Source organism: Bison bison, unplaced genomic scaffold (assembly GCF_000754665.1).
Source record: "Bison bison bison isolate TAMUID 2011002044 unplaced genomic scaffold, Bison_UMD1.0 scf7180017864181, whole genome shotgun sequence".
Taxonomy (NCBI): domain Eukaryota; kingdom Metazoa; phylum Chordata; class Mammalia; order Artiodactyla; family Bovidae; genus Bison; species Bison bison.
In genome coordinates this window covers 8,181,109-8,196,582 of record NW_011494753.1, presented here as the reverse complement: position 1 = coordinate 8,196,582, position 15,474 = coordinate 8,181,109, and the positions used below count along the sequence as shown (strand labels likewise).

Sequence of the window (15,474 nt, the reverse complement as noted above, 5' to 3'; positions counted from 1 at the left end):
GCCCCCGCCCCCAGAGTCCATAACAACCGCGGGCCCAGGAGCCCGCGCCTCTTCTGAGCGCGCCCACCGCCCCCTCCGACAAGTTTGCGGACAGAAACAAAACCCTTGGGCGGCTGCCGCCCTCGCCCAGCGTGGTTAGCGGGGAAAGCTGCGGGCCTGGGCTCGCTCGCTAACTCCAGCTCTCGACCAACTCCGGGCGGTTTGGTGGGCCCGGCCGGCTGAGCTCAGGCCGCCGCCCCCTGCCGAGCCCGCGCGCCGCAGCTCGGGCCCGGTTCCAGTCGGTGTACGGAATCTCCCCTTTTTTCTTCTTTACAATAATTTTTTAAGGCATTCCAGGAGCGCGAGGGATCTCCTCCTGCCGGCCCCTTACCCAGCCCGCCGCCGAAACCTACCGAAACCGACCGCTCGGTGAAATAAACTAGGCAGCACGGCCGGCACACTGGCGACCCCGGGTCGGGCCGACCCCCTCCCCGCGGATCTGGCCCGGCTTGGAAACACACACTGGCGAGCGGGCGGCGCCAAGAGCTCTCCTTCCTGGCCTGCCCCTCGCCTCCCTCGGCCGCCGGACTCCAAGCCTCCCCTAGCTCCGTCCCAGGGCCCGCGGCGCCTGCACCATGGCTGACTGGTCAAAGGGACCGGCCGGCAAACAAGCCCCCCAAACGCCCGAGATTGGGGAGACCAAATTAAAAGCAGCTGTTTAACATACCTTCCGAGCCAGGCGAGGAGTCCTGAATGGGGGGGAACGCCCCCCACGGGCCATTGGCTCCCTGGTGCTCGCGTCAGTCATCCTGGGCCCGCCTCCTCCCCTTGCTCCACCTCTTCCCCTTCATTGAACGCCCCCTCCCTCCAAAAAATAGAAATAAATTAATTAAACTAGCTCTGAGTGGGAGGCGCAACCATGGCAGAGGGCCCCTTCTCTACCGCACCGCCGCTTGGAGTTACTTGAGGCCCTTGGACTGGAAGGAGACCTCCTGGGACTCGAAGATCCGCTGGGTGAACCTGGAGGAGGAGCTATTGGGGCTACCCGGCCCCCACATCCTTCTTACACACACCCCATTTGGAACTGGGCAGAGGGGGCGGGTGAGGATACCCTAGCGACTGACTGGAATGTCCCGACTCCCCTGGCTGTGTAACCTAACCGTGTCCGGCGCCTGCCTAAAAACTGAGCTGTGTACGCGGGAAGTCCTGCCTTCGGGGTAACAGGCACTTGCCTGAGCACCTACAGGGGTGAGGCAGACACATTCATACCGCACCTGCTGCTTTTTGCCATTACAGAAACTGAATGAGATGCTCACTCTGTGCCCTCGTAGGGCTTCAGACCTAGCTGAAGAGAGGATACAGAAAGAGCTAAGGCAATTTGGAAATGTATGTAGAGACGCCTCCAGAGGCTCAGAGCAGGGAGATTCTTCTAGCTGAGGAAAACTGGGTGAAGCCTTCATGGAGGAGGTGGCACTCAGGCAGAAACGGAGGGGCAACTAACTCATTTTCAGCAAAACACACAAAATGATAAATGCAAAGCCGTATTAAAAGCTTCTGCAAGTGTGGCTATAGTAACGAAAACCAGAGTTGGAAAGATGGAGTCAAAGAGCAGAAGACTTTTCTACCTTGTTAAAATTCTTAGACTTGTATAGCAGAATGTACAAGCAGCATGCTGGGTCACAGGACCACAGGCCCAGAACTACCATTTAAGATGCTCAACATCCCAGCAGCTGGATGAATTCTGAGGGTGGGTTGAAAGAAGGGTGCCTACAAGCAGCAAGGTGAGGCAGAAAGGCTTGTAATGACCGGGTTGAAGACTACAGAGGTACATATTCTGGTGGGAGGGAGTGGAGGGAGCCAAGATGTTTCTTATCTCTCTCCTGGTCCCCCAATCCAGAAACCCTTCCTACTTTCAGCAGCCCTAAAATCAAAATTCTGACTCAGATGCTTCCCTGGATCATTTGTAATGTGTGTGTGTGTGTGTGTGTGGCCGGGGGGGAGGGGGCGGGGGGGGATGGTGAGGCTATGCCACATGCCTGTGCTCAACAGAGCTGACCCTGGGGCCAGGTTACACAGTGAATGAGCAAGAAAGACCAGTTGAGATATTCAGTAAAGGAAGCTAGTGTGGATAAGGTGGGGTGTCAGAATGCGAAGGGCCTTTAAATCCTGTGGCAGAATAGGGTAGCCTGCTGCCAGTTAGGCTGTCCCAACAATTCAGGTGAAATACAAGGAAGACCTGACTAGGGCAGTGGCAATGGGTAAGCAGGAATAAAAATGGGGAGATGTGTTTGAGAAAGCCTCAAGAGGACTGGGTGACTGATCATTGTGGGTTATGGAGGGAAAGTTGGCAGTGGCTGGTGTGCAAAGAGGTACAAGAGCTTAAGGCTAGTGCTTCAGCCATCTGGGTAGCAAGGCCAGTGATTTAGCAGTATATCCTTAGGCAAGTCCCTTTCTCCCTCTGGGCCTGTTTTTCTTCTGCAAAAATAGGGGTGGGTGAAAAATTGGAGTAGAAAGATAGTCTGTAAGGACCCTTCCCTCCCTCAGAGTTCATGGGGGTGGGGGGACTCTAATGGGGAGGGAAGTTTGCTACTAAGGAGAGCAGGTGGGAAGAAACACTGATTTGGGAAGGGAAGTAGGTCATCTCAGGTATAGGGACTAGAATCTGGGTGGCAGCTTGGTTGGAATTACTGAAGGAAAGGGAGTAAAGAAGGAAAAACCAGGAGGTGAAGATTGTGTATTCAGTGGGAGAGGCCCAGCATCTGGCAGGGCCATGGAGGCTGGAGTACATTCTCAGCCTGGGGGACCCTTAGACTGAAGACCAAGTTTTTCTATATCAGAACAGAGATCTCATGGTGTTTGGAGCCCTATCTCAGATTTGGGCTTTATTTCCCAAGATGCTCTGCCCTAAATGAAACCATAACAGATACTGTGTGAATGTAAGATGAGGGAGAGTAATAGAGCAGAAAGAACATTCATCTGGAAGTTGAGCCCCATGGTTTCCACTTGGTCTTCTTATTTCCTGTGGTTCACCCTCCTGTCCCGTACAAGAAGTTCACAGAGCAGTCCATACCGTTATGCAGATCACATGTGATGATAAAAACGTGTTTTAATACACCTAGTGAGGTTTGGAACTTCTGTGGAGGCCAAAGGCCCAAGCATCTGACTGTAAGCCTCGACTACAGTGGGTATACGGTAAATGAGGTTACTTATGGAGCATTTGCAAACTAGGACAGTTACTCCTGCTCAGAGAACCAGACTTCACTGATAACTCCTTACCCTCCTAAGTGTACCACCCTGGTGGGAATCCCCTCTTGAATACCCCCTAGACTGAGTTCCTCAAGGACAGTAACTCTAATGCACCCCTGAGCCCCCAGTGTCCCCAGCAATCAGGCAAGGGGGCCCCTTGAAAGAGGTCCTGTGATTGTTTCTGGCTCGGTACATTGATCCCTGTAGAACACAGCCACTCCCAGACTCTGGGAAATTAGTAAGTTTGATTTGGAGACACTGGCCCTCCAGCTTCACTAACAGTTGCATCCACCCCCACCTCACCCCTACTCTGATTATCAGTGAGAACAAAAGAGTGAATGAATCTGTGTGAAGGCCTTGGAGAAGTCAAGGGGGAAGCCAGGTTCTGATTCCCAGGAGTCCTCTTTTGTGTTGAATTATGTTTGTAGTTGAGCAAACTGGAGGCTCACAGTACTAGAATGACTTGCCCAAACCAAGCTGCCAAACCGAGTCTGCCTGAGCTTTGTCCATTCCACCACGTGCTGTTTCTAGACATACTAGGACCCGTGATTCAAGTTGGGACTTCTGAGAAAAACAGCCTCCCCTCTTGTCCCATACTCCTTCCCTTCCGGACTCCAAGAGCAGCTTGTGCCAGTTTGAAATGATTTCTGGCCCTTTTCAAAAAAAATTTCTCCAAAGAAGCAATTTGTCTCCAAATCACATACATGCATCCTCAACTCACAACACATAGACTCAAAACTGTCACATTTTCTGACACCCTGCCTCCTAGGGATCACACACACACACCCTCAATCACAGTTTTTAGGGTGCTTATGGTAGGTGGTGATTGAGAGATATTTAGGGTCTGCACTTTAGTAGCTCTGCCAAAAAGATGTCAGTGCTAGGGCCCTGCTGACACAATTTCTGCCAGCTAAAGACCACTGGCAGTTTGGGAATATCCAGGTGAGGGGCGTCTAAGGCTTGCTTCCCACGCCCAACCCAAAGCGTCTGATAGGTTTAAAGGGAAAAGCTTAAGGTATTGGTCAGAATTCCAGTTTAGCTACTTCCTAGCTAAGTCTAGTAGCTAAGTCATTCTAGTACTGTCTTTAGCAAGGCATTAATCTTTTCAATTTCCTTATCTGTAAACTAAGAATAGGGCTTCCCTGATTGTTCAGTGGTAAAGAATCCACCTGCAATGCAGGAGACTCGGGTTCCGTCCCTTCCTGGGTTGGGAAGATCCCCCTGGAAAAGGAAACAGCAACCCACTTGAGTGTTCTTGCCCGGGAAATCCCATGGACGGAGGAGCCTGGCAGGCTACAGTCCATTGAGTCACAATGAGTCCAACACGACTTAGCAACTAAACACCACCAAACTAAGAATACCTACTGCAGTGGGTTATTGTGAGATTAAAAATAAAGTATGCCTAGCACTCAAAGGTTGTCAGATCCTTTTTTCCTTTATTTTGTCAACACTCCCTCTTCCTGGCCATTCAAAGTCCCTGGTGTTCCAGTTTGAGAGGAGACCAGGACAGGCTTAAAGGACCCCAAAATTCCAATGTATAAATTAGAAACCACATTTCTATGGCAGCCAAGATAGCTTATATGGTTGTACATATGCCATATTTTGAGCATCCCTGACTCAATGGACATGAGTTTGAGCAAACTTAGGGAGATAGTGAAGGACAGGGGAGCCTGATGTGCTGCAGCTCATGGGGTCGCAAAAGTCGGACATGATTTAGCGACTGAACAATGCCATGTTTTGGTTTCTAGGTGACTTTGAAAGCTTGGAATTTTTAAACTGGGTTTTAAGATGGCTATTCAGTACCTTGAAATGTCTTGCTCTCACTTGGCATTGTTTACCCCTCTAGGTCACTTCAGCCCAAATCTAGAAAAAAGATGTAACAATATGTTCAGTTTACTCTGCTTTATGCTTTCAAACTGTTTGCTTTTGGGTATTTGCTCTTGATGATTTTTTTTTAAGGTAGCAGTTTCCTTTGTTTGAATGAAATCTTACTCAGAGGTCTAATATGTAAAAATTGGTCCTTGCTTTGGTTGAAGTGGAGCCCAAGCACTATTCCTTCACTTCCCACTCATGTCTCCTCCTTGTCACCTCCTGCCTCAGGATCACTAGTGAAGTTCCATTTCTGAATCCTGGTCATTCATCCCAGCCACTCCCCATCTCTCACCCGTGTGTGCGAACACAGCCTGGTCTTGTCCTTGGTTACTTCTGCCTAGTAATCAGAATCTTTCCCAGGCTTCTTTCCCCATCCTCCCCTAAATATCAGTGGCTCCCAAGGGTCTCGCCTCTCTTCTTGCCCTCCTCATTGTTCTTTGTTCTCACCCACTTCCAAGGCTCCTAGCTTCTATCTAAACTAAGTCACCAGTTGCTATCTCCAGACTAGCTCTGAACATCCTACTCTGTAGTCCACTCATTGCTGGCCACAGAACAGGTATCATTAAAGGTCAAGGAGGTAAAACAGACTTCACAGGATGAAATGGGTGAGCTGGACTCAGGTGGATTAGTCACGAGGCTAAGACAACTATTGATACATTAGCTTAGAAAAGAACCAGGTTCTGATGTGAGGGGAAGGGTAGAAGTGAGCCTAGTGGGGAAGAGCGTGCTGTGTCTTTTTTTACTACTTTCTCTACACAACTCACTGTCTTGCTTTCCTATTTTCACCTTCATCTTAGTCCCCCAAACTATCAGGAACATATTACCATGTTAGGAGGAGCATATTATTACCCTGAGTTGTTGAGAAGGGATCAATGGCTCCCCATTCCATCCAACACACTCTAGGTTTCTGGTTTAGTTAGCTTTGTCCATGTTGGGTTTAGCCAGAAAAAAAACTGAGAGTATTTAAGACTGCAGAACACCAGACTTAGCTAAAACAGATTTTATGAAAGCTATGGTGAGAGGGAAAAGAAGGCTGAACACTGCAACAGGTTTCTGAGAGTGCTAGATTTCTATTTGTGGAGCTGTTTTCTCTGTGGTCAGTTAAAAGCAGTGCAGTCTTAAAACACTCGATATTCACAACTGTCTGTGTGATGGTAACTGTAGAGTGGGTATCTCCCAAGACTAAATCTGATTCCCAAACTGGTGGATCTTTTAGCTCCTGTCCTTGGTAAGTTAATGATTGTGTGTGGATAGTAGTCTTGGTAGTAACCAAGAATGGAAACAAACCGAAGACCTTGGTTGGGAGCTCTGGTAGCTCTGCTCTGAGTCACCCAGTCTGTCCCACATGTAATAACACAAAAGCCTTAAAGGTCTATGGGTTGGCACCCTTGGATAGGGAACTGAGGGATTATAGGGAGGTGGATGCACCTTGAAAGAGGAGACTTTGAAAATAAACTAAAACTGGGGATTCCAAGAGGCAGCTGACCCAACCAGAGAAGGGTCTGATGGTTCCTCTATAGGTATTTTGCACTGTCCAGTAAAGAACTAGACCCTTAGTGTTGGAGGGCCTATAGTAGGATCAATTAATACAGCACCTTTTTTCATAAAAGCTAGGACCTGCCTTGAGTTGAGTGGTGAGACCTCAGAACTACCGAAGAGCTCAGTTACTCTAGGAAGACTTTTCTACCTGGCCATACTTCCTGCCCCACCTCCCTGCAGTGGTCTGACTTGTGAGAGTTTCCGTATGTGTCTGGTTCTCTAGAGATGGGAAGATCATAAGGCAGGAGCCCCATCTTCCTCAAGGTATGATGCTAAATAGCCCAGTCTCATAAGAACCAGTCACATTCTGCCATTTAGCTGCACACGACAGAGAAGAACCTTCTATGCTGAGGACGCTGGGGTACCCTTCACCTCAGGAATCCTCATCCTAGCAAAAGCCTGAGTTCTGTACAATACTGTCTCTCCTGTCAACACTTTCTTCATCGTATTTTCTCAACTGTGCAATCCAGCATTTGATTGTGGGTTCTCTGGCTTTCTTCACCAAATCTCCTATGTGACAGCCTTGACTTCTGGACAGATTCAGGGCTCTTCCCGTGTCTTCCCCTTTCTTTACCTCCTTGTACATCTAACGCTTCCCCGGTGGCTCAGAGGTTAAAGCATCTGCCTCCAATGTGGGAGACCCAGGTTCAATCCCTGGGTTGGGAAGATCCCCTGGAGAAGGAAATGGTAACCCACTCCAGTATTCTTGCCTGGAGAATCCCATGGATGGAGAAGCCTGGTAGGCTACAGTCCATGGGGTCGCAAAGAGTCGGACACGACAGAGAGTTCACCTTCACACCTAACACAGGTAGGCTCACACTGAGTATTATCTCACGGGTAAAGGGCTACAAGTAGACTATAGCAGGGGAAAGCCATTGATCCTTTTCTCTCAGATTTATGTCAGGGGCATGAACAGTAGTTCAACAAGCTTGCTCATCCTGCCACTCACTCAACCACCTATTGGGTAGGACCCAGGAAACTGCATTTTTATGGAGCTCTCGCAAGTGATAACCTCACCAATCCTTAGATGTGCAATGAGGAACTCAAGCATAACTTCTGAGTTTACACAGTTATTGGGCTACAGTCTCTTCAAAGAAGTGACAGTTCAAAGCTACCTCCTCCAAATCTTTTATCATTAATTCTGTTTCCTACATATTTCACCAAACCCCAACCACTAATTTCCCAGATTTCACATTTCTCTCTTTACCTATTATGCTTGCCTGCATCCAAAGAAAGGTTTGGCTTAATTTTTATTATATAATTCAGCTCTTGATTAAGGTAAAAACTCAAGGAAATTTTGTTGGAAAATCAGGAGATGGAACCGTAAAGGTCTGAGTTCTTGCTGTGGCAGATTAATTTTCCTGTGCCTCAGTTTTTCTCTTCTGTCAATACCAACCTCAAAAGTTTGGTTTGAGGGTGCATGAAATAATATCTAGAAAGCACTTTGAAAAGTACCTGGAACAGGGTTAACCAGTAAACGCCTGCTGCTGTCACTCTTATTAAGAACACCCCAGGCCAGAATGGCTCCAACTGGGCAGGTATCACTGGCCGACAGAAAGTAACTACACAGCATGGGGAGTGGTCCTATGTGGACAATGCTTCTGGTTCTGCTCTAAGAGAGAGATGCAAATGACTCAAGATCTTCCCACAGAGGTACCAGTATATCCACATGTATGGGGTATCCCTGAGAGAATGACCCCTCTGGTATGCTGCAGACTTGAGGACCTATAACAGGAGGTCCCATCTGGGAGAATCAGTTACCAGCTCTGTCAGAAACCCTTCTAGTCTTCTACATACATCATGGGGCTCAAAATCAACTAGCTGGAACCTAAGAACTGTCCATACTTTGAAAAGAACATTTTAAAACTAATTTCCAAACACAAAACATGCTGTAAAGAGGTCAAAGGCTTTGTGAGCGAACCAACTAGAGCTGCAGTTCTAGAGCTGGACCTGCTAATAAGCCTTAGCTTCACTGTGACACTCTCTGTAACCCCTGGGACTTTACCTTCCTCATCAACACAGAAACAGAAGGGAGGGGGAATAACATCTCACTGGACTGTTGTGAGGTTTAAATGAAGTATGGGAGTGGGGGAAGCACCAAGCATGGAAACTGGAACTTGGCAAGCGGTCAACTGGTACTGGTTCCCCTTGTCTGCCCAGAGCTGGGCCATGGCCTGGGGCAAGGTGGACAGCTCTCAGAACTGAAAGGCTCTAAGTCTTGGGTTGCTCCCTGCCTCCCCATCCCTCCCAGACCAGCTCTTGGAGCCCCTCCTCACCTTCCCAGCCCCAGACTGCTACTAAATTGATGAAGCTAAAAGGATTTGATCACGTCGGTATATTTATATGTAAATACAAAACTGTATCGCTGTAAGATATTGAATATGAACATTACAATTATTTTCTGAATCTGACTCAGTCCATTGACGTTAAATACAAAATGAAAAGATTGTAAAAATAAGAATATATACATTCAAAGAGCTTATTACAGTATAAAATTATTGAGGTCTGATCAGCTGCCAACCTCATCTGTGATGGGGAAAAAATTTTAGGGGCTCCTGGGGTTTTCTTGGGAACGTGGAATGCTGGGGATTCTTGGCCCCATCCCTGGCATAATGGGCTTGGTAGGCCGGGAGCAGACAGAGACAGGTAGGGTGAATAGGGGGGAAAACGGTGAGTGTAGGGAACTGTTTCACCCAGACAGGGGTTAAGCTTTTTATTGACACAGAACCCACCAAGCCTGAGCTCCAGGGTCTGGGAGGCTAGTAGGCAGGGAAGAGATGGGCATCTGAGTAGACAGGGCCAAGTTGCATAAGAAAAAGAACCTTCCAGCAAGAGAGAAAGGGGCCCCAGCTCAATCTTTCAGGGAGGGAGCCTCAGAGTATGGAGTTTCCTTTCTCTCACACCTGGGCTCCCTCTCTTTCCTTCTAAGACTTCGTACCGATTGCTTTTGGCTCTCGCTGCTCAGTGAATTCATCTCTGCCCAGATCCCCATCCCTGAGGAAGAGGGAGAGGGGACAGACAGTCTGGAATCACAGTGGAGGTCTACTCCCAAAATTGGCAAAGTAAACAGAGAAAACTCATTAGATAAGGGCAATCCATGCTGAATTAAACCAGTGTCACCACAAACCAGTATTCCTGGTTCCAACAGGCAGCATCCTGGAGAGAGAGAAGTCATTATGTAAGGATGAGGGCCTGTGGCAGGAGCACGGAGAGTGGATGTGTGTGTCCTCCTCTTCTACCACTCTGTGGTCTGACAACAGGAGACATGATCCCCCAACCCCAGCTAGTCCAGGATAAACAGTAGAACCAAGAAGCAAGGAGTCCTGAACTGCAACAAGAAGCCCCAGGAACTTCTACAAAGGAGTATCTCTGTGTATATGTATTTATAGAATACGACCATATTATCACATACAATATATATTATATACACACGTACATATGGACTCATACACATAAGTGCACATACACACACGCACACACACAGAATGACAGAAAAGACTGGAATACACGCCCTAGGTATAAACGTGCTTGGCACTCGGGACGTTCTCTAGAATATGTAACTTGGTCAAGCTCTCTGGGAAGGAGGTGGATGCTCACCAAACCTCCCCACCAAATCCTAGCAAAGGGAAGGAATGGAAGGAATGGAAACAGATCTTGAGAAGGAGAATGGCATTGGGAAAGGGGGAGGGAGGTTCCTTCCCCACTTACCTCGGGGCCCCTGGCAAATATCGATAGCCACAATTTGGTTTTAATAAGGCACAGTTCGATAGCAGGTGCTAGGAATTAAGAACACATTGCTGCTGGCCCTTTCCAGAGGCAATTTCACCACATCTATCTAGCCAAAGGGAAAGGCTGCCTTGCGTGCACGCGTGCGCCGGGAGACACAAGAAAGAGGTTGGTCCATGGCTTCAGCGTAACTGATGGCAACCTACAGGCTCAGCAGTGTCCAGGGTAGTTTAAGGATGGCTGGCCAGCAGACAGGAGGCTCGTGGGACAGTTACTGACCCTCCATGGCCAGGAGGTTGTGGCTGGGGGGCACCATGCCCTCCCTCTCTGCAAACTCCAGGATTGCCTTGTAGCAGAAATAGTACTGCTCAGGGGTCTGGATGCTGAAGGCCCTCTGGGTCCTCATGCGGGACACTGTCTGGAACACATTAAGGGTGCCAAGCTCCTCCAGCTGTGCCAGGCAGATGTCCAGTGAGCAGAAGGTACCTGAAGGAAGGAAGGAAGTGGTCACACCTGATCTACCTCTCCTCTTTTCCTCCCTCTACCAAATGACCCAGGCAGGACTGGATGAATGAATTCAATGGCAAGGTGCCTCATGGCAGGTGGCCAGTTGGCCTTAGGCCTGAGAAGACTCAGGAGGAGTCTCAGGGAGTGCAGAAGGCCAGAGAAATGAGAAGGCCTCTTGTCTCCCAGGGCATCTGAGGGTAATAGGATCAGTAGGTGGGAAGCAGGACTTCTACTTCAATCCCAGACACAGAGAATGACAGCACTCCCATACCTGCCCTGCTTCCATACCTGGGCCCCAATTTTCAGACTACAACTTCTCCACAGAGACCTAACACAAACCTATTCCTCCTGACTTTCCCCCAAAGGAACCTCTGAGCTAGAAGGCCAGCAGTCCCTGCAATCTTCATCCCCTTAAGGCAAAAGCTGCTAACTGGTTCCAGAATGGAGAGCACGGCCCAGGGTGGGGACCTCCCTGGGCAGAGGGATGGGAAGAGAGCAACAGCCCAGATCAGCTCTCTGGGACACCCAGTGACTGTGATGGGATCAGAAGATAATCATGTTGATAGGCTGTATAACGCATCAACCCCTAGAGGACCTGGCTCATGAACTGTACATTCTGGCCAGTACACCTAGCACTAGGAATACTAAGAGGACATTAAAGAGGAATTGTTTTCATGGCAATTCACCACCAGCGGATCAAAGACTCACGTTCTGGCGACTAAGAGCTCTGTTATTCCTCCCCCACCTTAGCACCTTTGGACGCTCCAAGAGCTGCACCCAGTGCAGTACCTGTCCGGCCGATGCCCGCACTGCAGTGGACCACAATGGGCGGCTCAGGGCACTGCCCTTTGGTGCGTGCTCCCATGCTGCTGACGGCCAACCTCTGCTGGTTCCTGACGGCTCTCAAGAAATCAATGAGGGAGGCTGCCGAGGAAGGGACACCATAATCTGGCCAGCTCAGGAACTGAAAGTGGGTCACCTGACGTTTCTGCCGTTCCTTGGATGGAAAAAGAAGCAAAAGTTAATGAGGTCATTGCTCTGTGCCCCTGACTACCTTTGGCTTTTCCAGATTCTCAGCCCTCTGGAGTTCCCTCCATCAAGGTTGTAACACTCTCAACTTTCTCCACAACTGCTTCTCTGCAAACCCAAAGGGAAGATTAACTGTCTGGAGAGGGCAGAATTCCTATGTTAAACGATCCAGACTTCATACGTTATAGAAAGCTTCATCCCTAAGTAAAGCCACTACGTGTTGAGACAATATGGCTATTTTGGTTCTGAGCTGAATATCCTAATCCTGCTTCCAGAAGAATGGAAGCCACTTCTAAGCTCTCTGGAATACTGCCTATTCCCTTTGGAGATTTTCTTTATAGTAAACATTTTCTCCCAGTTTTAAGACAGTGAGAAAATAAAATTTACCTCTATGTTGTGAATTTCTAGGGTTGTTTTCTTATAATGGGTCATATTCTCCACGCCTAGATTGGTCACGGTGAGGAAGCCAAATCGGATCCGAGAGTCTTTTTCTAAAGGCCAGTATTGGCCACACTTTCTCCTGCCGCCCTCCTCAAAGCTGAAGACACAGAGAGAAAAATAAGCCTCCATCCTTCTTCTCCACAGCAGTAACCTTGCTTGCCCATGAACCTGCTGTACCCCTAGGCAGAAATGTCATCTCTTGCACTGCTTCTGTCTATTTATCCCCTTGCTTTTTGGCAGAAAAAGAAAACCTTCCTTCTAGACAACAGCTAAATTTTCCGCATGTACCCATTAAGCAAACATTTACTGAGCACCAGTTACATCCATTTGGTCCCTTTCCTGATACCTCTTGGTACTCCGCACATACCTGGCATAAATACTGGGTGGACAAAGAAAGACAGTAGAGAAAATATGGTGGGCCAGACTGAACCCTGCCCTGTACCTCAGCTACTGTGCATTCTGTTCCCCAGTGAGAGCCCTTGGTGGACAGAGGACTGGGAAAGGCATGGTTCCTGGAATGCCACAGAAGGTTTATGTAAAGGCCTCAAGTCAGCCCTCACTACTCTTCAGTGGCTCCAAAGTACGCCAGGGGGGCACTTCCTCCACTACCTCCTCTCCAAGTCAAAGGCGGCTTGTAACAATGCCATGAGGAAGGGATCTAAGCAAACATTCTCATGAATTTTTTTCTCCTCATCCAAAATGGGTTATAATAATCATAATAATAATGATACTAATGAAATAGTAGTTCCTGAATTTTGGCAGATATGTACAACAAAATTTCAAAACTATTCCTTTCATCAAGAGCTTCCTGCAGACCTATTACGTGTTACATGTCCTTTTGGTAAGTTCACCTCTAGGTGCAACCATGGAAAAGGCGATGGCACCCCACTCCCGTACTCTTGCCTGGAAAATCCCATGGACGGAGGAGCCTGGTAGGCTGCAGTCCATGGGGTCGAGAAGAGTCAGACACGACTGAGCGACTTCCCTTTCACCTTTCACTTTCGTGCTTTGGAGAAGGAAATGGCAACCCACTCCAGTGTTCTTGCCTGGAGAATCCCAGGGACGGGGAACCTGGTGGGCTGCTGTCTATGGGGTCGCACAGAGTCGGACACGACTGAAGCGACTTAGCAGCAGCAGCAGCAGGTGCAAATATGAACCAGAAGAAAACTGGTCCAAAGTAGCAGGGAAAGGGAGAACTATGCTGCTGCTAAGTCACTTCAGTCGTGTCTGACCCTGTGAGACCCCATAGACGGCAGCCCACCAGGCTCCCCTGTCCCTGGGATTCTCCAGGCAAGAACACTGGAGTGGGTTGCCATTTCCTTCTTCAATGCATGAAAGTGAAAAGTGAAAGGGAAGTCACTCAGTCATGTCCGACTCTTCGCGACCCCATGGACTGCAGCCCACCAGGCTCCTCCGTCCATGGGATTTTCCAGGCAGGAGTACTGGAGTGGGGTGCCGTCACCTTCTCCCAGGGAGAACTATGGGGAACTGGTAATTCAGAAGCCAGGAAGACAGCTGACCTTTATAAGCAGGAAGGAGGCTGGAAGTGGCCTGCCCCATGTGTTTCCCAGTGCTTCCTCTAGTAAGTAGTTAAGGCCAGGACCTAAGGATAGGCTATACCTCACACAACGTCACCAGAGCCAAGGATTACAGCTCTGACACGTTAGATCTACCAACTTCCACCATACCCTGGCTCTGTTAACCCTGGGTCAGCTAAGGAAAAGCTCAAACTCTTTGCTTTCCTAACCCTCCCTGTTTCTAAGAGCTAAACTCCCCTCTATAATCACCCATGCTTGGGGGTTGGGGGGTGGGTAGAAAAGAAGGGCAATCGGTAAGAAAGGGATGAACTCACCGGGTGGTCATGACAATCACCAAGACTTTTTGCTCCCATACCATAAGCCAGAAATCTCGGTAGGTATTCTCCAAAGGGCCTACAATGTAAGAACAAAACAAGGAACATAACCCTGGCAAGCACTTCTTTCCTCCTCAGGCTCTTCTGTTTTTTCCTAGATACTAACTCCAAAGCACATATGCTGGCTCCCTGCCTTTTTGACTACATCCCTGCTATTCAGGGAGGGGCTTGGGCAAGAAGCACCAGCATCATACGGGAGAGTGTCAGAAATGCACACTCTGCATTTGAACAAAATTCCCAGGTAAAGCTGTAGGTAGGCTACCACTTAAGAAGCACTGTTTTATAGCCTCTTATAGCCTCATCGTCAGGGCCTCAGCTACCACATCCAGCCTGACAGTGTCACCTGTGTACATGTCTCCAGCTGTTTTCACCCCGTCTAAGCCTTATAATCACCAGCTGCCTACCTAACCATTCCCCTCCCATGTGCCATCACCCGATATCCTCAGACCCTGGATGTCTGCAATCCAGTGTCCTTCAAAGTTAGTCTTCTCTCTATACTTTCTCAACTCTGTTAACAGTACTGCATTCTTAAATCATTCCATTTCAAAAAGTTGGAAATTCCAACTCTGACTCACTCATTTCTTTCATCTCCCAGAAGTAGCCACCAAGTCCTAGATTATTTTTGCCTTTGGAATTTTTTGATTTTTATCTTTTTGTCTTCCTACCAAAATTCACTGTCACAAGGACTACATCATTTTTTTTCTAAGTTCCTATAATATCATTTTGGTTTACTTTTCTCAATAGGAATTTCTCTTCCAGTCTCTTCTGGATACCTCTGCCAGTTTTGCTTCATCACAATATAGACACACATGCTCACTTCTGACTTTTTTCATGCTCTCTGTTTCACCTCTACTGCCACTGACTTTCTACCCATTTTTTATTCCCCCTTCTAGTTTTTTTGAGATATAGTCAGCCTGCAGCACTGTGTAAGTTTAAGGTATAGGAAGCATAACGATTTGACTTAAGTATATCATGACATGATTACCACAGAAAGTTTAGTGAACACCCATCATTTCACATAGATACAAAATTTAAAAAGAAAAAAAAAAACCCACTTTTTTCCTCATCATGAGGACTCAGGTTTTATTTTAACTTTGAGGTATAACACACAGCAGTGTTAATTACATTTATCACACTGCACATTGCATCCCCAGTACTTATTCAGCCTATACTGAATTTGTACCTCTGACTGTCTTCATCCAGTTTCCCCCCCCCCCACCCCC

The 15,474-nt window shown here is 48.1% G+C and overlaps 2 protein-coding genes across 3 annotated transcripts in view; both read right to left on the bottom strand.

Moving 5' to 3' along the window:
* The window catches only part of SIN3A (SIN3 transcription regulator family member A), a 66,746-nt gene extending 65,950 nt beyond the window's left edge, over positions 1–796 (bottom strand). The window contains exon 1 of the mRNA XM_010843322.1: positions 707–796. The gene's annotated coding sequence lies outside the window, so the exon portion shown is untranslated. The remainder of the gene's footprint in view (positions 1–706) is intronic.
* Positions 797–8,959: 8,163 nt separating this feature from the next.
* Positions 8,960–15,474, bottom strand: part of PTPN9 (protein tyrosine phosphatase, non-receptor type 9) — a 71,004-nt gene continuing 64,489 nt past the window's right edge. For both annotated transcript variants that reach the window (XM_010843320.1, XM_010843321.1), the window contains exons 10-13: positions 14,192–14,270; positions 12,286–12,436; positions 11,659–11,866; positions 8,960–10,848 (exon numbers count right to left, since the gene is read on the bottom strand). In XM_010843320.1, coding sequence (XP_010841622.1) covers positions 10,634–10,848; positions 11,659–11,866; positions 12,286–12,436; positions 14,192–14,270 — 653 coding nt within the window. In that variant the 3' untranslated portion in view covers positions 8,960–10,633. The remainder of the gene's footprint in view (positions 10,849–11,658; positions 11,867–12,285; positions 12,437–14,191; positions 14,271–15,474) is intronic.